Source organism: Nerophis ophidion, linkage group LG05 (genome assembly GCF_033978795.1).
Source record: "Nerophis ophidion isolate RoL-2023_Sa linkage group LG05, RoL_Noph_v1.0, whole genome shotgun sequence".
Lineage (NCBI taxonomy): Eukaryota > Metazoa > Chordata > Actinopteri > Syngnathiformes > Syngnathidae > Nerophis > Nerophis ophidion.
The window spans coordinates 62,661,492-62,679,591 of NC_084615.1; the positions used below are offsets into that span (position 1 = coordinate 62,661,492).

At 39.8% G+C, this 18,100-nt stretch overlaps 1 protein-coding gene across 10 annotated transcripts in view; it reads right to left on the minus strand.

Annotated features, from left to right (window-relative positions):
- Window positions 1-3,450: 3,450 nt before the first annotated feature.
- Window positions 3,451-18,100, minus strand: part of LOC133553486 (rho guanine nucleotide exchange factor 9) — an 81,264-nt gene continuing 66,614 nt past the window's right edge. For 8 of the 10 annotated variants that reach the window (XM_061901737.1, XM_061901733.1, XM_061901734.1 and 5 more), the window contains 3 exons: window positions 11,212-11,455; window positions 10,087-10,155; window positions 3,451-7,259 (listed from right to left, as the gene is read on the minus strand). In XM_061901737.1, the coding sequence (XP_061757721.1) occupies window positions 7,084-7,259; window positions 10,087-10,155; window positions 11,212-11,455 (489 nt within the window). In that variant the 3' untranslated portion in view covers window positions 3,451-7,083. Of the gene's footprint in view, window positions 7,260-8,079; window positions 8,148-10,063; window positions 10,156-11,211; window positions 11,456-18,100 lie in introns of all 10 variants that reach the window. The other 2 variants (XM_061901735.1, XM_061901736.1) reach the window with 2 other exon arrangements.

An 18,100-nucleotide genomic window follows, 5' to 3' on the forward strand; every position in this document is an offset into this window, starting at 1 on the left:
CATCAAAAGATTCAGAAAATCTGGAGAAATGACTGCACGTAAGCGATGATATTATGGACCGTTGACCCCTCAGGCGGTACTGCAACAAAAACAGATATGTGTGTAAAGGATATCACCACATGGGCTCAGGAACACTTCATAAAACCACTGTCAGTAATTACAGTTGGTCGCTACAACTGTAAGTGCAAGTTAAAACTCTACTATGCAAAGCCAAACCCATTTATCAACAACACCAAGGAACGCCGCTGGCTTCGCTGGGCCCGAGCTCCTCTAAGATGGCCTGATGCAAAGTGGAAAAGTGTTGTCAAATTATATTTGGAAACTGTGGACATGGTGTCCTCTGGAACAAAGAGGAAAATAACTATCCGGATTGTTATAGGCGCGAAGTTCAAAAGCCAGCATCTGTGATGGTATGGGGGTGCATTAGTGCCCAAGGCATGGGTAACTTACACATCTGTGAAGGCACCATTAATGCTGAATGGTCGATACAGGTTTTGGAGCAATATATGTTGTCATCCAAGCAACGTTATTTGCTTATTTCAGCAAGACAATGCCAAGCCACGTGTTACAACAGCGTGGTTTCGTAAAAAAAAGACTGCGGGTATTTTCCTGGCCCGCCTGCAGTCCAGACCTGTTTCCCATCGAAAATGTGTGGCGCATTATGAAGCGTAAAATACGACAGCGGAGACCCCGGACTGTTGAACGACTGAAGCTCTACATAAAACAAGAATGGAAAAGAATTCCACTTTCAAAGATTCAACAATTAATTTCCTCAGCTCCTAAACGTTTATTGAGTGTTGTTAAAAGAAAAGGTGATGTAACACAGTGGTGAACATGCCCTTTCCCAACTACTTTGGCACGTGTTGCAGCCATGAAATTCTAAGTTAATTATTATTTGCAAAAAAAAAAAAAGTTTATTAGTTTGAACATCAAATATGTTGTCTTTGTAGAGCATTCAACTGAATATGGGTTGAAAATGATTTGAAAATCATTGTATTCCATTTATATTTACATCTAACACAATTTCCGAACTCATATGGAAACGGGGTTTGTATGTATAAACACATATATACATATACACACACACATATATATCTGCGATGTGATGGCGACTTGTCCAGGGTGTAACCAGCCCTCCGCCCGATTGTAGTTGATATAGGCACCAGCGCCCCCCGCGACCCCAAAGGGAATAAGTGGCAGAAAATGGATGGATGGATATTTATATATATATATATATATATATATATATATATATATATATATATATATATATATATATATATATATATATATATATATATATATATATATACACATACATACATATATATATACATACACACACATACATACAGTCGTGGTGGAAAGTTTACATACACTTGTAAAGAACATAATGTCATGGCTGTCTTGAGTTTCCAATATTTTCTACAATTCTTATTTTTGAGTGATAGAGTGATTGGAGCACATACTTGTTGGTCACAAAAAACATTCATGAAGTTTGGTTCTTTTATGGATTTATCATGAGTCTACTGAAAATGTGACCAAATATGCTGGGTCAAAAGTATACATACAGCAATGTTACTTTTTGGTTACATGTCCCTTGGCAAGTTTCACTGCAAAAAGGCGCTTTTGGTAGCCATCCACAAGCTTCTGGTTGCATTGTTGACCACTCCTCTTGACAAAATTGGTGCAGTTCAGCTAAATGTTTTGGTTTTCTGACATAGACTTGTTTCTCCAGCATTGTCCACACGTTTAAAGTCAGGACTTTGGGAAGGCCATTCTAAAACCTTAATTCTAGCCTGATTTAGCCATTCTTTTACCACTTTTGACGTGTGTTTGGGGTCTTTGTCCTGTTGGAACACCCAACTGCGCCCAAGACCCAACCTCCTGGCTGATGATTTTAGTTTGTCCTGAAAAAATTGGAGGTAATCGTCCTTTTTCATTGTCCCTGTTACTCTCTGTAAAGCACAAGTTCCATTGGCAGCAAAACAGGCCCAGTGCATAATACAACCACCACCATGCTTGACGGTAGGCATGGTATTCCTGGGATTAAAGGCCTCACCTTTTCTCCCCCAAATGTATTGCTGGGTATTGTGCCAAAACAGCTCAATTTTTGTTTTATCTGACCACAGAACTTTCCTCCAGAAGGTCTTATCTTTGTCCATGTGATGTCAGATGAAACACATATTTAGCTGTTTGGCCACAGTGTCACAAGGGCTACCAGAAGTCCTGGAAGAAATGTTTGTTAATATTCTATTCTAATCAGTGACAGAACATCACGTGTCCAGGAACACATGTGGGGTAAGATTTCATTAAAAGTGCATTGTCAGGTGAAATTAACATTAATTACCGCAGTATTATTTAATGTTAACGTTATGTTGACAGGGCATTTCGGATAAGATGATGTTTAAAGTAAAAGTGTAATTCACTGTATTACATTGTTGTCTGGAGTTGTGGCGGGTCCAGCTGTGCAAAACCAAAGATCGTATATTGGGAGAGGATGCTCTACAGTCTACAGCAAGCTGATGTACAGTGTACACGATGTCCAACACAAAGTATATTTGCAGTCAGTCATATTTTCTTTTCTGGTCACTTAAAAAAAATACAGATATATTTGCAGTCAGTCATATCATTTTCTTCTTGTCACTTAAAAAAATACAGAGGACATGATCTCGGTGTCTTTATTGGTATTTACGGCTATCAAGTCAGTAGGTGCTGACTTTTTCTCTCGGGTTGCATTTCTTGATTCAGTATCCCCGTACACCACGACTGAACATGCTTTCTTACATGCAAGTACACTTCAGGTGTATTTAATGTATTTACCTTTGTGTTCTTCAGTTTTATAGTAACTTTATTTTGGAAGCACTGAATAAAACCACCTCAACTTAGGTTTTTAGGGACTGATTTGTTTACCTATCAAACTAGATACACAACATTCTGAAAAATTAGGGATGCGCGATATATATTCCTTTCAAACCAATACCGATAAACGATTGGACTGTTTTTTTAAATGTAGTTATAACTGTTGTAGCACATCTTTCTTTGCAGCTGTCTTCAGGGCACCTTCTTTAGCAGCACATATCTTTGTAGGGTAGCAATGCTAGCGTTTTAGGTGGCTGATAAGGGTTAACGTGTTGAAGTGCAATGTTTTTTTCCCCTTCTTGCAAAAGACTCGAGTTGTGGGGGAATCAGGGAATTTTGTTGCTCAGGTGGGAGTTTCTGCATATGCACTTTGTGAATAACAAATAGAAAACCCGAAACACCTTAGTGATTCACTCATAAGAACTCAAGTTCGTAAAAGGAATTGAGTTTCCCATCACGTATCCAAAGTATCAAATTTTCTAGGAAATGTCGTCACATGGCAGGAGATCTAACGCAATGGACTCACTCACACATCGAAGCCCGGCACCGATCTGTAGAGGTTTTATTTTCAACAAAAGTACAGCTATATCAGATATGGATTCATTTATTTTTTTTACAGCGAAGTACAACATATTCCCAGTGCTTCTGATTACATCAAAACATATAATGTACATACAGTTGACATCTCCACTCTCCCATTCACAGTTTCTGGATTGAATAGGCATTATTTTTCATTTCTACAACAAATATTCAAACTCAAAATGACAGCATAAAAAAACCCTACAAAAAATAAAGAAAAGTGAAATGTTTGCATATGGCGACGAAAGGATTTGGGTAATGTGAGTTCATTTTCTGTGGTGGGCAAAAAGCCAGAGCAGGTACTAGATGGTATCATACAATGAATAGTGTGTTTGTAAAAGAGGGACACCACTCTCTGTTCACCTTGTTGTCATTAAAACCACATCATATATGGCTCATTGGACTCCATGTAGTACCCTGGATCTCTATTGGCAATGTCGTCATGTTCCAAGTGAGTGGCTGGTGTACACAAAAAGGGTGCAAGCAACCTCATATGCATTCAGTCTGCTAACTTGGCTGTCTTGGTACATGACTGGAAAACAAAATCGGGGAAAAAAACAACACGTTTTCCTTAGCACTGAAGGCCGTCCTCTGTGCCTCGAGTAAAAGGTCAGGGTTAACTATATCAGATCAAGAAAACAATATATACATTGTTTGAGCCAAAACGATGTAATCTAATACTGGCTACTAATTCAATAAATACAAGTTCGGAAAATAATCTCGACTGTTAAGTCATTGTACTTCAGAGCATCTCATTTTGAAACAAGAGCATGATATGAATTGTAATGAAGTATTCTGCAGATTAGGGTTATTTTTAGCACATCCCCAGAGTTCACATGTACTCAGCTCTTCTGCTTGACTAAAAATCGATACACACACACCTATGATCAGTGCTATCTCCTATTTGGTTGTCATAGAAAAACGATACCCGTTTTGCTCCAGTGACTGGCATTCCATAAATAACCAGCTGTTAAGAGCTGTGCCAGTGACTTAAAAAGGAAATCAAATTGAGAAAATTCTCAAATATTTGGGTAAAGAGAATGCCAGTGCCTTTGACCTATCAAGAGCTGACAATGCCCTCTCCTCTTCTGGACTTGAACGAAGAACAAAAGCAACGAGCGTGAACGTGACACGAGCAGGAGACAGGTGGACCGCGACTCCTTTCAGTGAGACCGCGATGGCTTCACAACGGAAATGAAAAAAAACTAAACAAACTATGAAGAGTTGTTTTAAGTCTCATGCAACGTATTGGATGCCACAAGCATGCATTTACCGGGTACTGAGCTCTACCATACGCTAGAACTGGAACAACATTCGTCTCCAACGCAAAATACCAATATCCAAATATATGATCTGTTCTTTATACAGTATTTACATTTGTGTCACTGATAAAGTTAAAATAGATGACTTTTTCTTATTGAATTCCTAACTCACTGCTAGTAATAGTCTTTGAACAGTATATTCTACATCCACTAAGAAAAACTAATGATTTCTATGATGTAATCCAAAGTAATCAACTTTCAACAATAAAGCAACCCTATGCCTAAACATTTTTAACATAAGAATAACTTATATTTGTGCAAGAGAATTACGGCTATGCAAGTGTGTATAGTAACATAAGTGTTTGTGCACAGTATGTGGAAAAGATCTTTGTCCGGGTTGATCTCGTGCACTGGCAAAGCAAGAATTCCCAGTATGAGAGAGAAAGGGTGAGACTGTTGCAAGTCCCACGCTGAAGGGAAAATATGTGACGAATTCAAATCTGCCTGTGAAACTGAATAGATAATCACTAGTGGAATGCTGGAAGGCACTGTTAGATAGCATCTCTATTCTCCGCAGCACAACGGGCCAGTAAGTGCGCATGATTGTGTAGCTGTGTCTGTGTATGTGCGTTTGCATCTGCGTGTAGAACAGGAAGGAGGCGAGGGAGGTGAGGTGGGCGCAGCACTGGACCTGAGGTTATCATGGTCGGGGAACCGTATGTTGTTGGCCAAGGGAATTGTCTTCCAGAACAATCTGACTAGGAGCCTTCTCCACAGACACCAACTTTTTTCACTAAAATAAAACAGATTGGACAGCATACAAATAACATCCGTCCCAGGAAGTTGAAAGGTTTCAAGGCAAACAAAGAACATACAGAACTCTTTCTTATTAAATAGTGAAGTACGATAAAGCCACGACTCAGGTCCTTTCAATACAACGTGAAACGTGTCTGCTCCAAATTTGGCGCACATTCCAGCTGTAGCTAAGAACATGACCAAAGCTTCCACAAGAAAATCTCTCTTTGATGTCTCTCCCTCATTCGTTGTTGGGTAAACAAATCCATCTGATCAGGCTGTCATCTTCGGTAATTCACTTAACAGTGTGGAGCTCCGTGCCAAAACATGGATCAGATCTGAATACACAACATGACGGAGGGGGGAAGTGCCAAGGTTTGAAGCTGCAATCTGTAAGCATCTCTGCATGCTACACATGATTTTTATCGTTGTGCCTTCCTATGCTGTCATATTGCACTTCCATACACTGCAGTCCACCAATACTTCCCAACCTCAGGAAGTTTGATACTTCCTCGCTATAACCTTTCGTCTCATTACTTCCTGCGTTCATCACTCTTCTGAATTAAATCGGTTACCTTTCTCAGTGTGAGCAATACAAAAAAAAAAAAGTATTATTTCAAAAATTAACTTCACTACTAGTATTTCTGGAGGTGGGCCGTGCTCTTTCCAAACAGTCTCTGAGCTGCCAGCACAGTGCAACAGGGGTGGTCTCTGGGGAGAGAGGGGAGGGGCTCTGGCAAGACGATGGCTGGAGCATAGCCTGCCTATCTCCTGCTCCCAGCAGGTTCATCTGAGCGGCAAGCTCTCCACAACCCCACGGCCTTCGACCCTCCAGGATATGATATGAATACCCTGTCAAAACTGCTTGGTGTAATAATGTAAAAAAAATACTCAATTGACGTTCCCGCTATCGATTTGCTCCCGGAGTCGCCCTATCATGGCTGGTGGCAGCTTTTTGAAGGAACGAGGTGCTTCCTCTGACTCATAGAGGTGGAGCAGGTGGGCAGAGAGATAAAGAAGATGCCAGGATGAAGACATTGGGACTAGAGGGCTACTCGTTGACCAAGAAGCAGGTGTGAGTTGTCGTGGATGCTCAGTGATTAGCGACGGACAACAGTCGAGCTTTGCGTTTCCGTCAGACGCCTCCGCCAATGGCCAAGGCCTATTGTTATTTGGACTCACATTCACAAGAATGCATCAAGCAATCTCACATAGCAGCACAGCAAATATCTCACAATCATACAACAACCTTGTCTCCTCCACAAGATGGATTTTTAGAGGATAAAATACAACAATCTCAATAAACTCCAGGACATTCAGATGGGTGTGATGAGGAGTGTTGAGGGAGAACCTTTGTGATGGTTAATAACTAAACATGATTTAAACATATAATTCATCTTTCCCCACAATTCTATTAAAATATTCAGTCCCCTTGCTGCTTTCAACCACTCCCTATAATATTGGTCCTTAAATTTGAAAGTCTCTTGAGTAAGTGTGTTTTTGTATTTTCTTCATAGTGGGACGTGATCATCCAGTGTTTAGTGCGACGAGGAAAAACAAAATAGCTGGTCCTTCAGAAGAGTCTCTACTTCTTAAATGGAGCTAATCTACTAAAATTTTGCCAGAAAGGAGCCTGGCCTCTTTTGGATTGACTGAATTCAAAAACGTCTCCTTGTGCCATGTCCTCCGTTACCTCATACTGCCCCGCACTGAGGGGGTCCTGCGGGGGCGGGTATGAGGGCGGTGTGCACCTGTTTACACCTAGGAAATCAGCAGGTGCAGAAAAGCAAGAGAGGGATACCAGGGGGAACACGGGGGCGCCAAGCAAAAAGAAAAAAAGCAAAGAACAAACAATTGTCAGTATTGTCACTGAATTGCTCGGCAACAAAACATCCATTCATGCTGCACACATTCAGAACGCTAACATTCCTGCATATTAAACCTGAAATATGATCGTATGATTACGGCTGAAGAGGATGGCAAGTGCAATTCAGCAGAAGTGATGACACAAGGGAGACTAAAGATAAAGATGCTATTCAATCAAAGTCTGTCTGAAGCAAACAAGAGAAGCAACACATCACATCTGATACACTGTGCAACCAGGCTTTTGGACAAGAGACTTGTTTGTTGATGGCACACTTGTTTGAATAGCACCCCCAACACTTGAGAAACACAAGCTTTAGGAAAATAAAGCCAACAGAAAGCTGGTAATATGCATCGAACTACAGCCTATGTCATTTGACTACAGTCTACAAGCGTCACAAGTATGCTGGGGTCACAAACTAGTCCATTTGCAGATGAAAGATTCCAAAGTTGCCATGGCATCTAAAAAAAACCCACACGCAAAAGCGATGGGATGTGTTTTTGTTCCAGGTGTTTTGCCAAACACTGTTTTAACAGTGAGCGGGGTGGGATCTATTTGTGCTAGACTACTCGTGTTGATCTGAGATAGTGCTGATAATGTTTATCAGCACATTGAACAGTGACTGCATGCTCCAATGACAACACCTCACAATGCTGTTTTAGCAGTTGCCATGGCATCTTATTGTGCTAGCTCTGAGGAGAACTCTTGTGCATATACCTTTATCATTTTCAAACCATGTCCATACAACATGGCCCTCTTTCTCAAGATGAAATCTATAAATGAATCTGAAATTCAAGAGAGTACTTCACCTTGTGCCAGCCATGTACACATACAGCACATATACTTTTACTTGTGACAGACATCTACAGGGGTCCTAACATCAGAGAGAACATTCAGAAGTGGTCATTGGTTAATACACACTTTAATGGATGTTCATGCTTAGCATGGCAATACCGAAAACATCGGTCATGGTAAATCTAACATGACAACTAGCCTAACATCAACATGGCTAAAACGGAAAGGATGACACCAGCATTTGTGACATTTGGGCCTCGTGTTTGTGCTGACTGCTTGGCGCTCGACTGCTAGCATCTTGATAAATGTCTTTGACATGTTTGCTTTTTTCTTCACTGAACTCAGTGAAGTTGTGACGCAACTGGAGACAATCAGAGGATTGTACTTTTCGTTCCATTATATTGAAATGACAAAGTCACAGAGGAGTGTTTACTGGTCGGGAGCTGAGAAATGTCTGGCTTTTGAGCCTATAAATGGGACACTTGCTCTCACAGAGAAAAATAAGACTGACAATTTTTTGTCTGCTGGTGTTTTTTTTTCCAATTTGGGTTTTTTTTCATATAGGAGATACTGTATATTATAATGATATATCTCTACATGAAAAAACTTCTAGCAATATGCATTCTCCTGCGACCGGATCACTCTTACAGCACACATTCAGCATGCTAAAAGTAGGTTCTATTGTCTAAATCACGCTTAAATATAGCCCAGAAAAGGTGATGCAGATTATATTTGTGTGCTGCATGTCAACATGACGGAACGCTGTAGGTTGGAAAACATGACACCACATATGCTGAGGGAAATGAGTGTCTCCATGGTGACAGTTGGTATACAATGACAAACCACATTTAAATAGGGCAGTCTGCACCACTTTTGCACTTGTTATCACTTGTACACAAACAACACGCGCACTGATAGTACACACAATTTGTACTTTTTTGGGGGATTTTAGTAGATCAAGCCCGTTGTGTATTAAATTAGTCAAAACCAATCCATTGTCAGTCAATTTAACCTCAAGAGAACCAGTGTCCTCTGCAGTGGACATATGTTTATGGTCTTTTGTCAAAGTTAGTTTGTGTACAAGGGATAAAAAAAAAATTACTGTAACATTTAATGATTCATCTCATTAGAATTAATTTATTTGATTTCCGTTATATGCCAAGGGCTTGTGAAAACCTGCAGCATGCCAAAAATAACTCTGACTCCCCTGATTTTCAGGTAGGCAGCGACCTTTGGATCCATACTCAGTGATGGTGTCAAAATGTGAGTATAAATACGTTTTTGTCTACATGTGCCCCGTGACTTACTGGAAATTGGTCTACCTTTTGCCTGAAATCACCTGGATTAAATTCCAGCTACCCGTGTCCCTGAACAGGATACAGGTGTTAGAATGTTGGATTTACTGACTTTGCCCTCTTCATAGGGCTTATTAGCTTGCTCTCTAGTCTACAAATACCCCCTAAATTACAAAAAAGAGGATGTACACTAAATGTTAAATAACTGTATCTAGAAATCAAGTGAAAACAAATCTCAGTTGAATAAAAGATGTAAAAAGGGGATGGACACAGACAAGTGTGACAGAGAATCCAGATGCCATGAAGACTGGTGTCATCTTATTAAACTCAATACTCCATGCAAACAACCCTCTGTCTTTTCATTGATGCTTAACAAGTACAAGTGGCGAGTAAGCTTAATGCGAGCAGACAAACACTTGACGCAAATGAAAGAATACAAACAATCTTCATCTACTTCACTTTTGCAGCTTGCTTTGTGCAACCATTCCAAAAAGATATGTTTGTGTGTTTGAGAAAAAGTGATGAAAGTAAACAAGCAGACAGGTTGAAAGAAGAGTAAACAGCAATGAGAAGACAGGGCACAGCAGCGTGGAAAAGAAAGTTGAAATCACCTGATATCTTCTTGTTGCCTCACCTTTCTGTTTGGTCACCTTTCTCACTGTCATGGCTGCCTGCCGCTTCTGGTACTCTGAGATCTCAAAACCTAAACAGTGAACAACACAGTGTGCTCAGTAAAATAAGACTAGCATAAGAAAGTAGAAGTTGCAATTCTTCTCTGTGATTACTGAGAAACACAGTCACCGGCTTGAAATGCCAAATGAATAAATGAAATGTAGAATACAACACGGGCTGATGATTTGCACTCTAGTACAAAGGTACATCGTTTTTTTGGATGGTTCTGTTTTTGACTATAATTCTCGCCAAAAGCTTGCTTTGGTTTTTGTATGCCGTCTCGGTTATCGTACAGCCAATTAATGTGCCTGATAACCTAGTCTGTTTGCCTGCGTATCATTCCGCAAAATCGAATGCTCAGTCACTGTGCTTTTGATTTATTGAGTACGTCTACAGAATAAGACACCAAGAAGCCAAATAAAGTTGCGGGTGATAGCACAAATTTAAAGGTGAGAAACACTATTGGATATAAGAAAGTACTCTTCAATCCCCACTTCCTTCTCTGCTCATGGCTGTATTTGCCAACAATAGTTTGTAATACTTTGGGGTTTTTGGTACGGAATAATTGGATTTAAATTTTTTCTAAATGGGACAAAGGTTCTCGCAATTTCTGACCTTTTGGAACGTATTTCTGACAAAAACTGCCCATTGTACATGCATGTATCATCGCAAAGTAAAATTGCCACTAAAATGCATCTTTTTGTCAGCGGTTGTTCCTCTGAAAAAGGTTTGGGCTTAAAAAGTTCGAGCCCAATCATCCTAAACGATCATCTCTAATGGCAGTTAAGAAGCATAACAAAAATAGAATAACTTGATCAATAATGTAGAATGTAAACACGTGCCTTAGTATTCACACAAATTATTGAACACCAATCAATTTTGAATTAACGTTTATAATGATAATTACACATTGAAGTTGTAAAAATATATAATGCACTCCACACTGATGCCAAGAATAACATTTGAATTAATAAGCAACTCGGTCTATTTGTGTTTTGCTGCAAGTTCCCTCAGAGCATACAGTGACCGACTGGATCTATACTTCCCATTGTGGATAACTCAAATGCTTTCCAAAAGTAACACTAACCGATTTTCTCGTCCTCCTGCACCATCTTCCGCTCCTCATGGAAAGCCCTGAGCCAGCGGATCTTCTCCTCAGGCTTCTTGGCCAGAAAGATGTGGATCTCGTCGCTGTCTTTGTTGCACAATTTGAAGGCGTTCTTCACACTTACGTTGAAATCATCGTCTCTGCCATCGATAGCGTCCCGCACCTCGTAGCGATCCATGTCGATGCGACCCTTATAGTAAAGTATGTCCCTTCGTATCAGATCCTGGAAGGATGCACAGAAAGATGTTAATGTTTAGTGTCGGCATGTAGTGTGTGTAATTTGAATTCCTGAGGTGTCACTAAGCCACATCCTGTTCATATCCAACAGTCTGTCTTACGTAACCCTTTCCATCTGCAACACAGCTATACTAACACCCCATTTGCACATAGTAGGATGCCAATTTCTCTGACTTGTTTGCTTCTACCTTTGTGAATTAGTAATAATAACATTGAACGTGATTTACTATAGAGTTATTTATTTGTAGCGGGCTGACACAATTCCTTTTGGACCACCACAGAAACACTTGATGTTGTTTTTTAAATACATTTTTGGATTTAGTGTGTTTCCCCTTGTTCACCAAAACATGGGACTGTTTAGCATGTTAATCCAACTCCCTACAGTAATTGGCATCGTCATTCTGCTAACAAACAAACACATGATGTGTAGATTATTTTTCGAATCAGTGCACACCTACATGGAGACCAGAAAACATGGGGAATTTTTTTTAAATCTGCAATGAGCATTATAAGATGTACACGCGAGCCAACAGGAACCAACCAGCAAGTCAATAAGTTCATGTTCAAGGGTTGTCTGATACCAATATTTTGGTATCGGTATCAAAATGTATTTCGATAAAATTCGATATTTTTTCACAATAAAGGGAAACACAAAAAATATTATAATTGGCTTTATTTTAACATAATATTTTATGATACATTGAACATACAATTCTTACTGCAATCAAAGAACAATTGTGTAATTAAATAACATAGTGAACATACGAGACAACTTCTCTTTTAGTAGTAAGTAAGCAAACAGGTTAAAAAGGCTCCTATTTTGGCTGCACAAGTATGCAGTAACATATTGTATTATTTTGGCATAATGATGAGGGACAAGCAGTAGAACATTAATGGAATATTTATCTACTTTGTCATATACTATTAATACCTACTTACTTTCTGTTTTATTTAACATTTTTTATCTATAAATCTGTGAAAACGTAGAAATCACTTACTCTTCTGTTGTGGGGATACTTTACATAAGTTTTGGGTGATACTACAAATTTTTATATCAATCCAATACCAAGTAGTTACAGCGTCATACATTGGTCAGAATTACATGTTTTCTGTGTACAGGAACATATTTCCTGAGTCTGTAAACAATAGAAAATTAAAAAATATTTTGTGAGAGTAAGAAAATATATCGATTTGATCATTCTAGTATTGACTTTATACAGGTCTTGTACTTGGTATCGTTACAGTCGATGTCTGTGTAGAATAGATCCACACTCGGCATTTGTTTACATTCAGGAGTGCTAGCTTGCGGTTAGCTAATGTGTCCTCCTAAGGTGTGTAGTGAAGCATGTTAGCTATTTTTCGTCGTGCAGGATGAAAGTTGTAAAAAACGTAGTTTATTTGTCACCATAGAGGCAAAGATTACTGATTTAGAAGTAGCTAAAACACTGCTGACTGCGGGTGGTTGTTAGCTGCTAGCTAGCTAGCCATGTATAAAGCACCTCTCATTGAGCGGTGCTTCAGTTTTGCAGCTTTACCTTTATGGTTAAGTTTTTAAGCCAAAATGCATCCATTCTCCCTTTCGGCTCTTTATTCTGTTTCTGCTTGTAAGTACTCTGTGTGTGTGCATTGCCTAAAATGCTTCTCTGCAAAGCCACAACGGTGTACCATCATGTTCGGTACTTTTCAGAGGCAGTATAGCACCGTGTTTAATTCATTAGTACCGCCGTACCGTATTAGTAATGGTAAATGGTAAATGGGTTGTACTTGTGTAGCGCTTTTCTATCCCTTTTTAGGGAGCCCAAAGCGCTTTGACAGTATTTCCACATTCGCCCATTCACACACACATTCACACACTGATGGCGGGAGTTGCCATGAAAGGCACTCACCAGTACCCATCAGGAGCAAGGGTGAAGTGTCTTGCCCAAGGACACAACGGACGTGACTAGGATGGTAGAAGGTGGGGATTGAACCGGTAACCCTCAGATTACTGGCACAGCCACTCTACCAACATCGCCACGCCGTACCCAGAAGAAGCAGTTGAAGTGGTCGTGGCCTGGAAGAGGTTTTTGGCATGTAAGTAAGACCGCCCACAAAAGGGTGCATACCCGAGAGATGGTCAGAAAGCAACTTAAAGATGGTCTGACCAAATAACCACTATAACATCTTATGTAGACCACAAGGAGAGGTTTTAAATGTAGACAATACCGACGTATGCACCAAACTGTGAGAATGCTGTACTTTTACACCCCTAAATTGAACCCAATAACCACAACTTATGTGATGGTATACAAGCTTGTAATAAGTTGTCCTCCTTATGGCGTTACTGCGGCAATGAGCTATTTTGGCGGCCAAACATTTTGGTTGACCTGCCTGTGCAGAACAGCCTCACCGGTATACCGTACAACTGTAGTTTTGTTGTTTAAAAATAGGGATGTGAATCTTACAACAACTTACGATTTGACTTGATTCCGATTTTTGGGGTGAGGATTTGATTTAAAATCAATTCTCCATTAACATATATTTTTGCAATATATAATTTGGTAGAAAAATTACAATAAAACCTTTTCAAAACAGGTTACAAAAGCACCTCTCAGCTGCAGCACATAAATGTAGATAGAAAAGGACTAAAAAAACTTAATTAAATAAATATATTCTTAAAAAGAAACAAAAAATACATTTCATAAATTCTGGAAAATTGTGAATCGTTTTTAGAATATGAATAATTTAAAATTATGACTTGGATGTCTATAAATGTTGTCATTCATCCAGGTCATTGTAATCTCAGGGCATTCAATCAATCTGGGCTGGGCTGTTTGGTTTGTCTTAGAAGACCCTTTGCCTCTCAGCCGAGTTGGCTTTATCAGTTCATGCTCACACATTTAGAATGGTCAGATCTAGTCTAGCGGCTGTTGGCAAAACCCCAAATTTTTATACTGTTGTCAGATTTATACAAACCCCGTTTCCGTATGAGTTAGGAAATTGTGTTAGATGTAAATATAAACGGAATACATAATTTGCAAATCATTTTCAACCCATATTCAGTTCAATATGCTACAAAGACAACATATTTGATGTTCAAACTGATAGACATTTTTTTTTTTGCAAATAATCATTAACTTTAGAATTTGATGCCAGCAACACGTGACAAAGAAGTTGGGAAAGGTGGAAACAAATACTGATAAAGTTGAGGAATGCTCATCAAATACTTATATGGAACATCCCACAGGTGTGCAGGCTAATTGGGAACAGGTGGGTACCATGATTGGGTGTAAAAGCAGCTTCCATGAAATGCTAAGTAATTCACAAACAAGGATGGGGTGAGGGTCACCACTTTGTAAGCAAATTATCGAACAGTTTTAGAACAACATTTCTCAACTAGCTATTGCAAAGGAATTTTCAGGATTTTACCATTTACGGTCCAAAAAATCATCAAAAAGTTCAGAGAATCTGGAGAAATCACTGCACGTAAGAGATGATATTACGGACTTCAGGCGGTACAGCATCAAAAACCGACATCAGTGTGTAAAGGATATCACCACATGGTCTAAGTGACACTTCATAAAACCACTGTCAGTAACTACAGTTGGTCGCTACATCTGTAAGTGCAAGTTAAAACTCAGCTATGCAAAGCCAAACCTATTTATCAACAATATCCTGAAACGCCGCCAGATTGGCTGGGCCTGAGCTCACCTAAGATGGACTGATGCAAAATGGAAAGGTGTTCTGTGGTCTGACGAGTCCACATTCCAAATTATATTTGGAAACAGAGGAGGTAGTATCCTCCAGAACAAAGAGGAAAATAACCATTCGGATTGTTATGGGCACAAAATTCAAAAGCCAGCATCTGTGATGGTATGGGGGTGTATTAGTGCCCAAGGCATGGGTAACATACACATCTGTGAAGGCACCATTAATGCTGAAAGGTCCATACAGGTTTTGGAGCAACATATGTTGTCATTCAAGCAACGTTATCATGGACGCCTCTGCTTATTTCAGCAAGACAATGCCAAGCCACGTGTTACAACAGCGTGGTTTGGTAAAAAAAAAAAAGAGTGCGGGTACTTTCCTGGCCCGCCTGCTGTCCAGACCTGTCTCCCATCAAAAATGTGTGGGGCACTATGGAGCTTAAAATATGACAGCGGAGACCCCGGACTGTTGAACGACTGAAGCTCTACATCGAAAGGTGTCAAACTAATTTTAGAGTTAGTATTCTATCTTTATTTGTCGTTATTTATATTTTCTGAATGAATGATGTGATAATGTTCATTTGTCAACTCAATGGTGTTCATTTTCAATCTATAAAGAAAAAAAAATATCAAAATCAAATTACAGTATGCCATGTATGTATTTTGTTCATTTTCCTCGATTGATGTACTAACATCATGTGGTTTATTTTGTACATATCTACCATCATCTACAGCAGGGATTGCCAACCTTAACCACTCAAAGAGCCATTTTGACCTGTTCCACAAAATAAAGAAAACTATGGGAGCCACAAGGCTCTTTAGAAACTTAAAATGAAATAACACAGCGTACAAAGTTTTGTTTTGCTTTGTGCTATGCAGTAACCAGGGATCTCAGACACACGGCCCACACCTTCATATGAAAACTTAATATTAGTGCAGATTTTATTTGAATGCCGCTTGACAACATCACATTTGACAACCATCTCAATTTTACCGGGAGACTATCGAGTTTCAGAGCAACCTTTCTCTCGACTGTCTGCTGGTTTTCACCCAAACAACAATAATAAGGGTGTGCTATGATGACAATGCGTCTAGCGCCCTCTACAACCGTAACAAACAGCTTGCCAGTCCATTCACATGTTGTATGAGGCTTCTGCAGACACACATTAGCGACTGCAAGGCATATTTACTCAACAGCCATACAGGTTACACTGAGGGTTGTGATATAAACACCCTTAACACTCTTACTAATATGCGCCACACTGTGAAACCACACCAAACAAGAATGACTAACACATTTCGGGAGAACATCCAAACTGTAACACATTATAAACGCAACATAACAAGTACCCAGAATCCCATGCATCCCTGACTATTCCGGGCTTCATTATACACCCCCGCCCACCTCAACCGAAGCATGGAGGGGGGGAAGGTGGGGGGGTAGTGGGGGTGTATAATCGAGCCCGGAATAGTCAGGGATGCATGGGATTGTGGGTATTTGTTATGTTGCGTTTATAATGTGTTACAGCGCGGATTGTTCTCCCGAAATGTGTTTGTCATTCTTTTTTGGTGTGGTTTCTCAGTGTGGCGCATATTAGTAAGAGTGCTAAAGTTGTTTATATCACAACCCTCAGTGTAACCTGTATGGCTGTTGAAAAACTATGCCTTGCAGTCACTTGTGCAATGAGTCAGCAGCCGCACACTAGATGGGGCCGGCCAGCACTCAGATGCCATAGTATTAAAGCGGACGCTACAACATGGTTGAAAGGACGTTCAAGGCATTGCCATCATGGCACGGCCTCAATATTGTTGGCTTGGTGAAAACCTCAGAATGTTATCCTGGTGAAATTTCTGGTAGAGGCAATGGAATTTGGAAAACCTCCCGGTAAAATGGGGGGGTCGGAAAGTATGCAGCTGAGCCACATCAGTGATCCAGGCTCCGGAGCCGCGGGTTGCCGACCCCTGATCTACAGAGATACAAAGAATTGCTATTGCAACATCCAGTAGACACATGTAGAAGAGCTGTTTCTTTCATTCAAAAATTTCAGGTTAATTTGTATACTTAGCAAACTAATCCCGTGGGCCAGATAAAACCTGTTTGCGGGCCTGATCCGGCCCGCTGGGCGTACGTTTGACACCCCTTATCTACATAAAACAAAAATGGGAAAGAATTCCACTTTCAAAGTTTCAACAATTAGTTTCCTCAGTTCCCAAAAGTTTATTGAGTGTTGTTAAAAGAAAAGGTGATGTAACACAGTTGTGAACATGCCCTTTCCCAACTACTTTGGCATGTGTTGCAACCATGAAATTCAAAGTTTTAAGTATTTGCAAAAAAAATGAAGTTTATGAGTTTGAACATCAAATATCTTGTCTTTGTAGTGCATTCAATTGAATATGGATTGAAAAGGATGTGCAAATCATTGTATTCTGTTCATATTTCCATCTAACACAATTTCCCAACTCATATGGAAACGGGGTTTGTACACGATCGTTCTGCCACACATTATGTCAATGATAACGAGGGGAAATTACACTTTAAATATCGTTGGCTTTAACAATTGTTTTTCTCACTACAAAAGGTCAAAGCCATCCTTACCCAGGCACACCCTCCTGGTTTTGGAGTATAAAAATTTGGGGTTTTGGCACCAGCCGCTCTACTAGATCTGACCAACCTAAGACCAAGACTAGATCCGACCAATCTAAGGCTACGAGCATGAACTAAGGAAGCTTACTAAGTTGAGAGGCAGCATGTTTTCTAAGACAAACCAAAGAGTCCAGTTGCGATCGATTGAATGCCGGGATTTGGATGTGAATCTTTTTTATTTTTTTAAAAGCAAAATCATTTTTCATATTACGCTATAAGCCCAAAAGCTCTGTTTTACCCGTCCACACACAAACACTGAGTTTTGTGTCATGGTCAATTAAGCAAATTAGACCATGAAGTC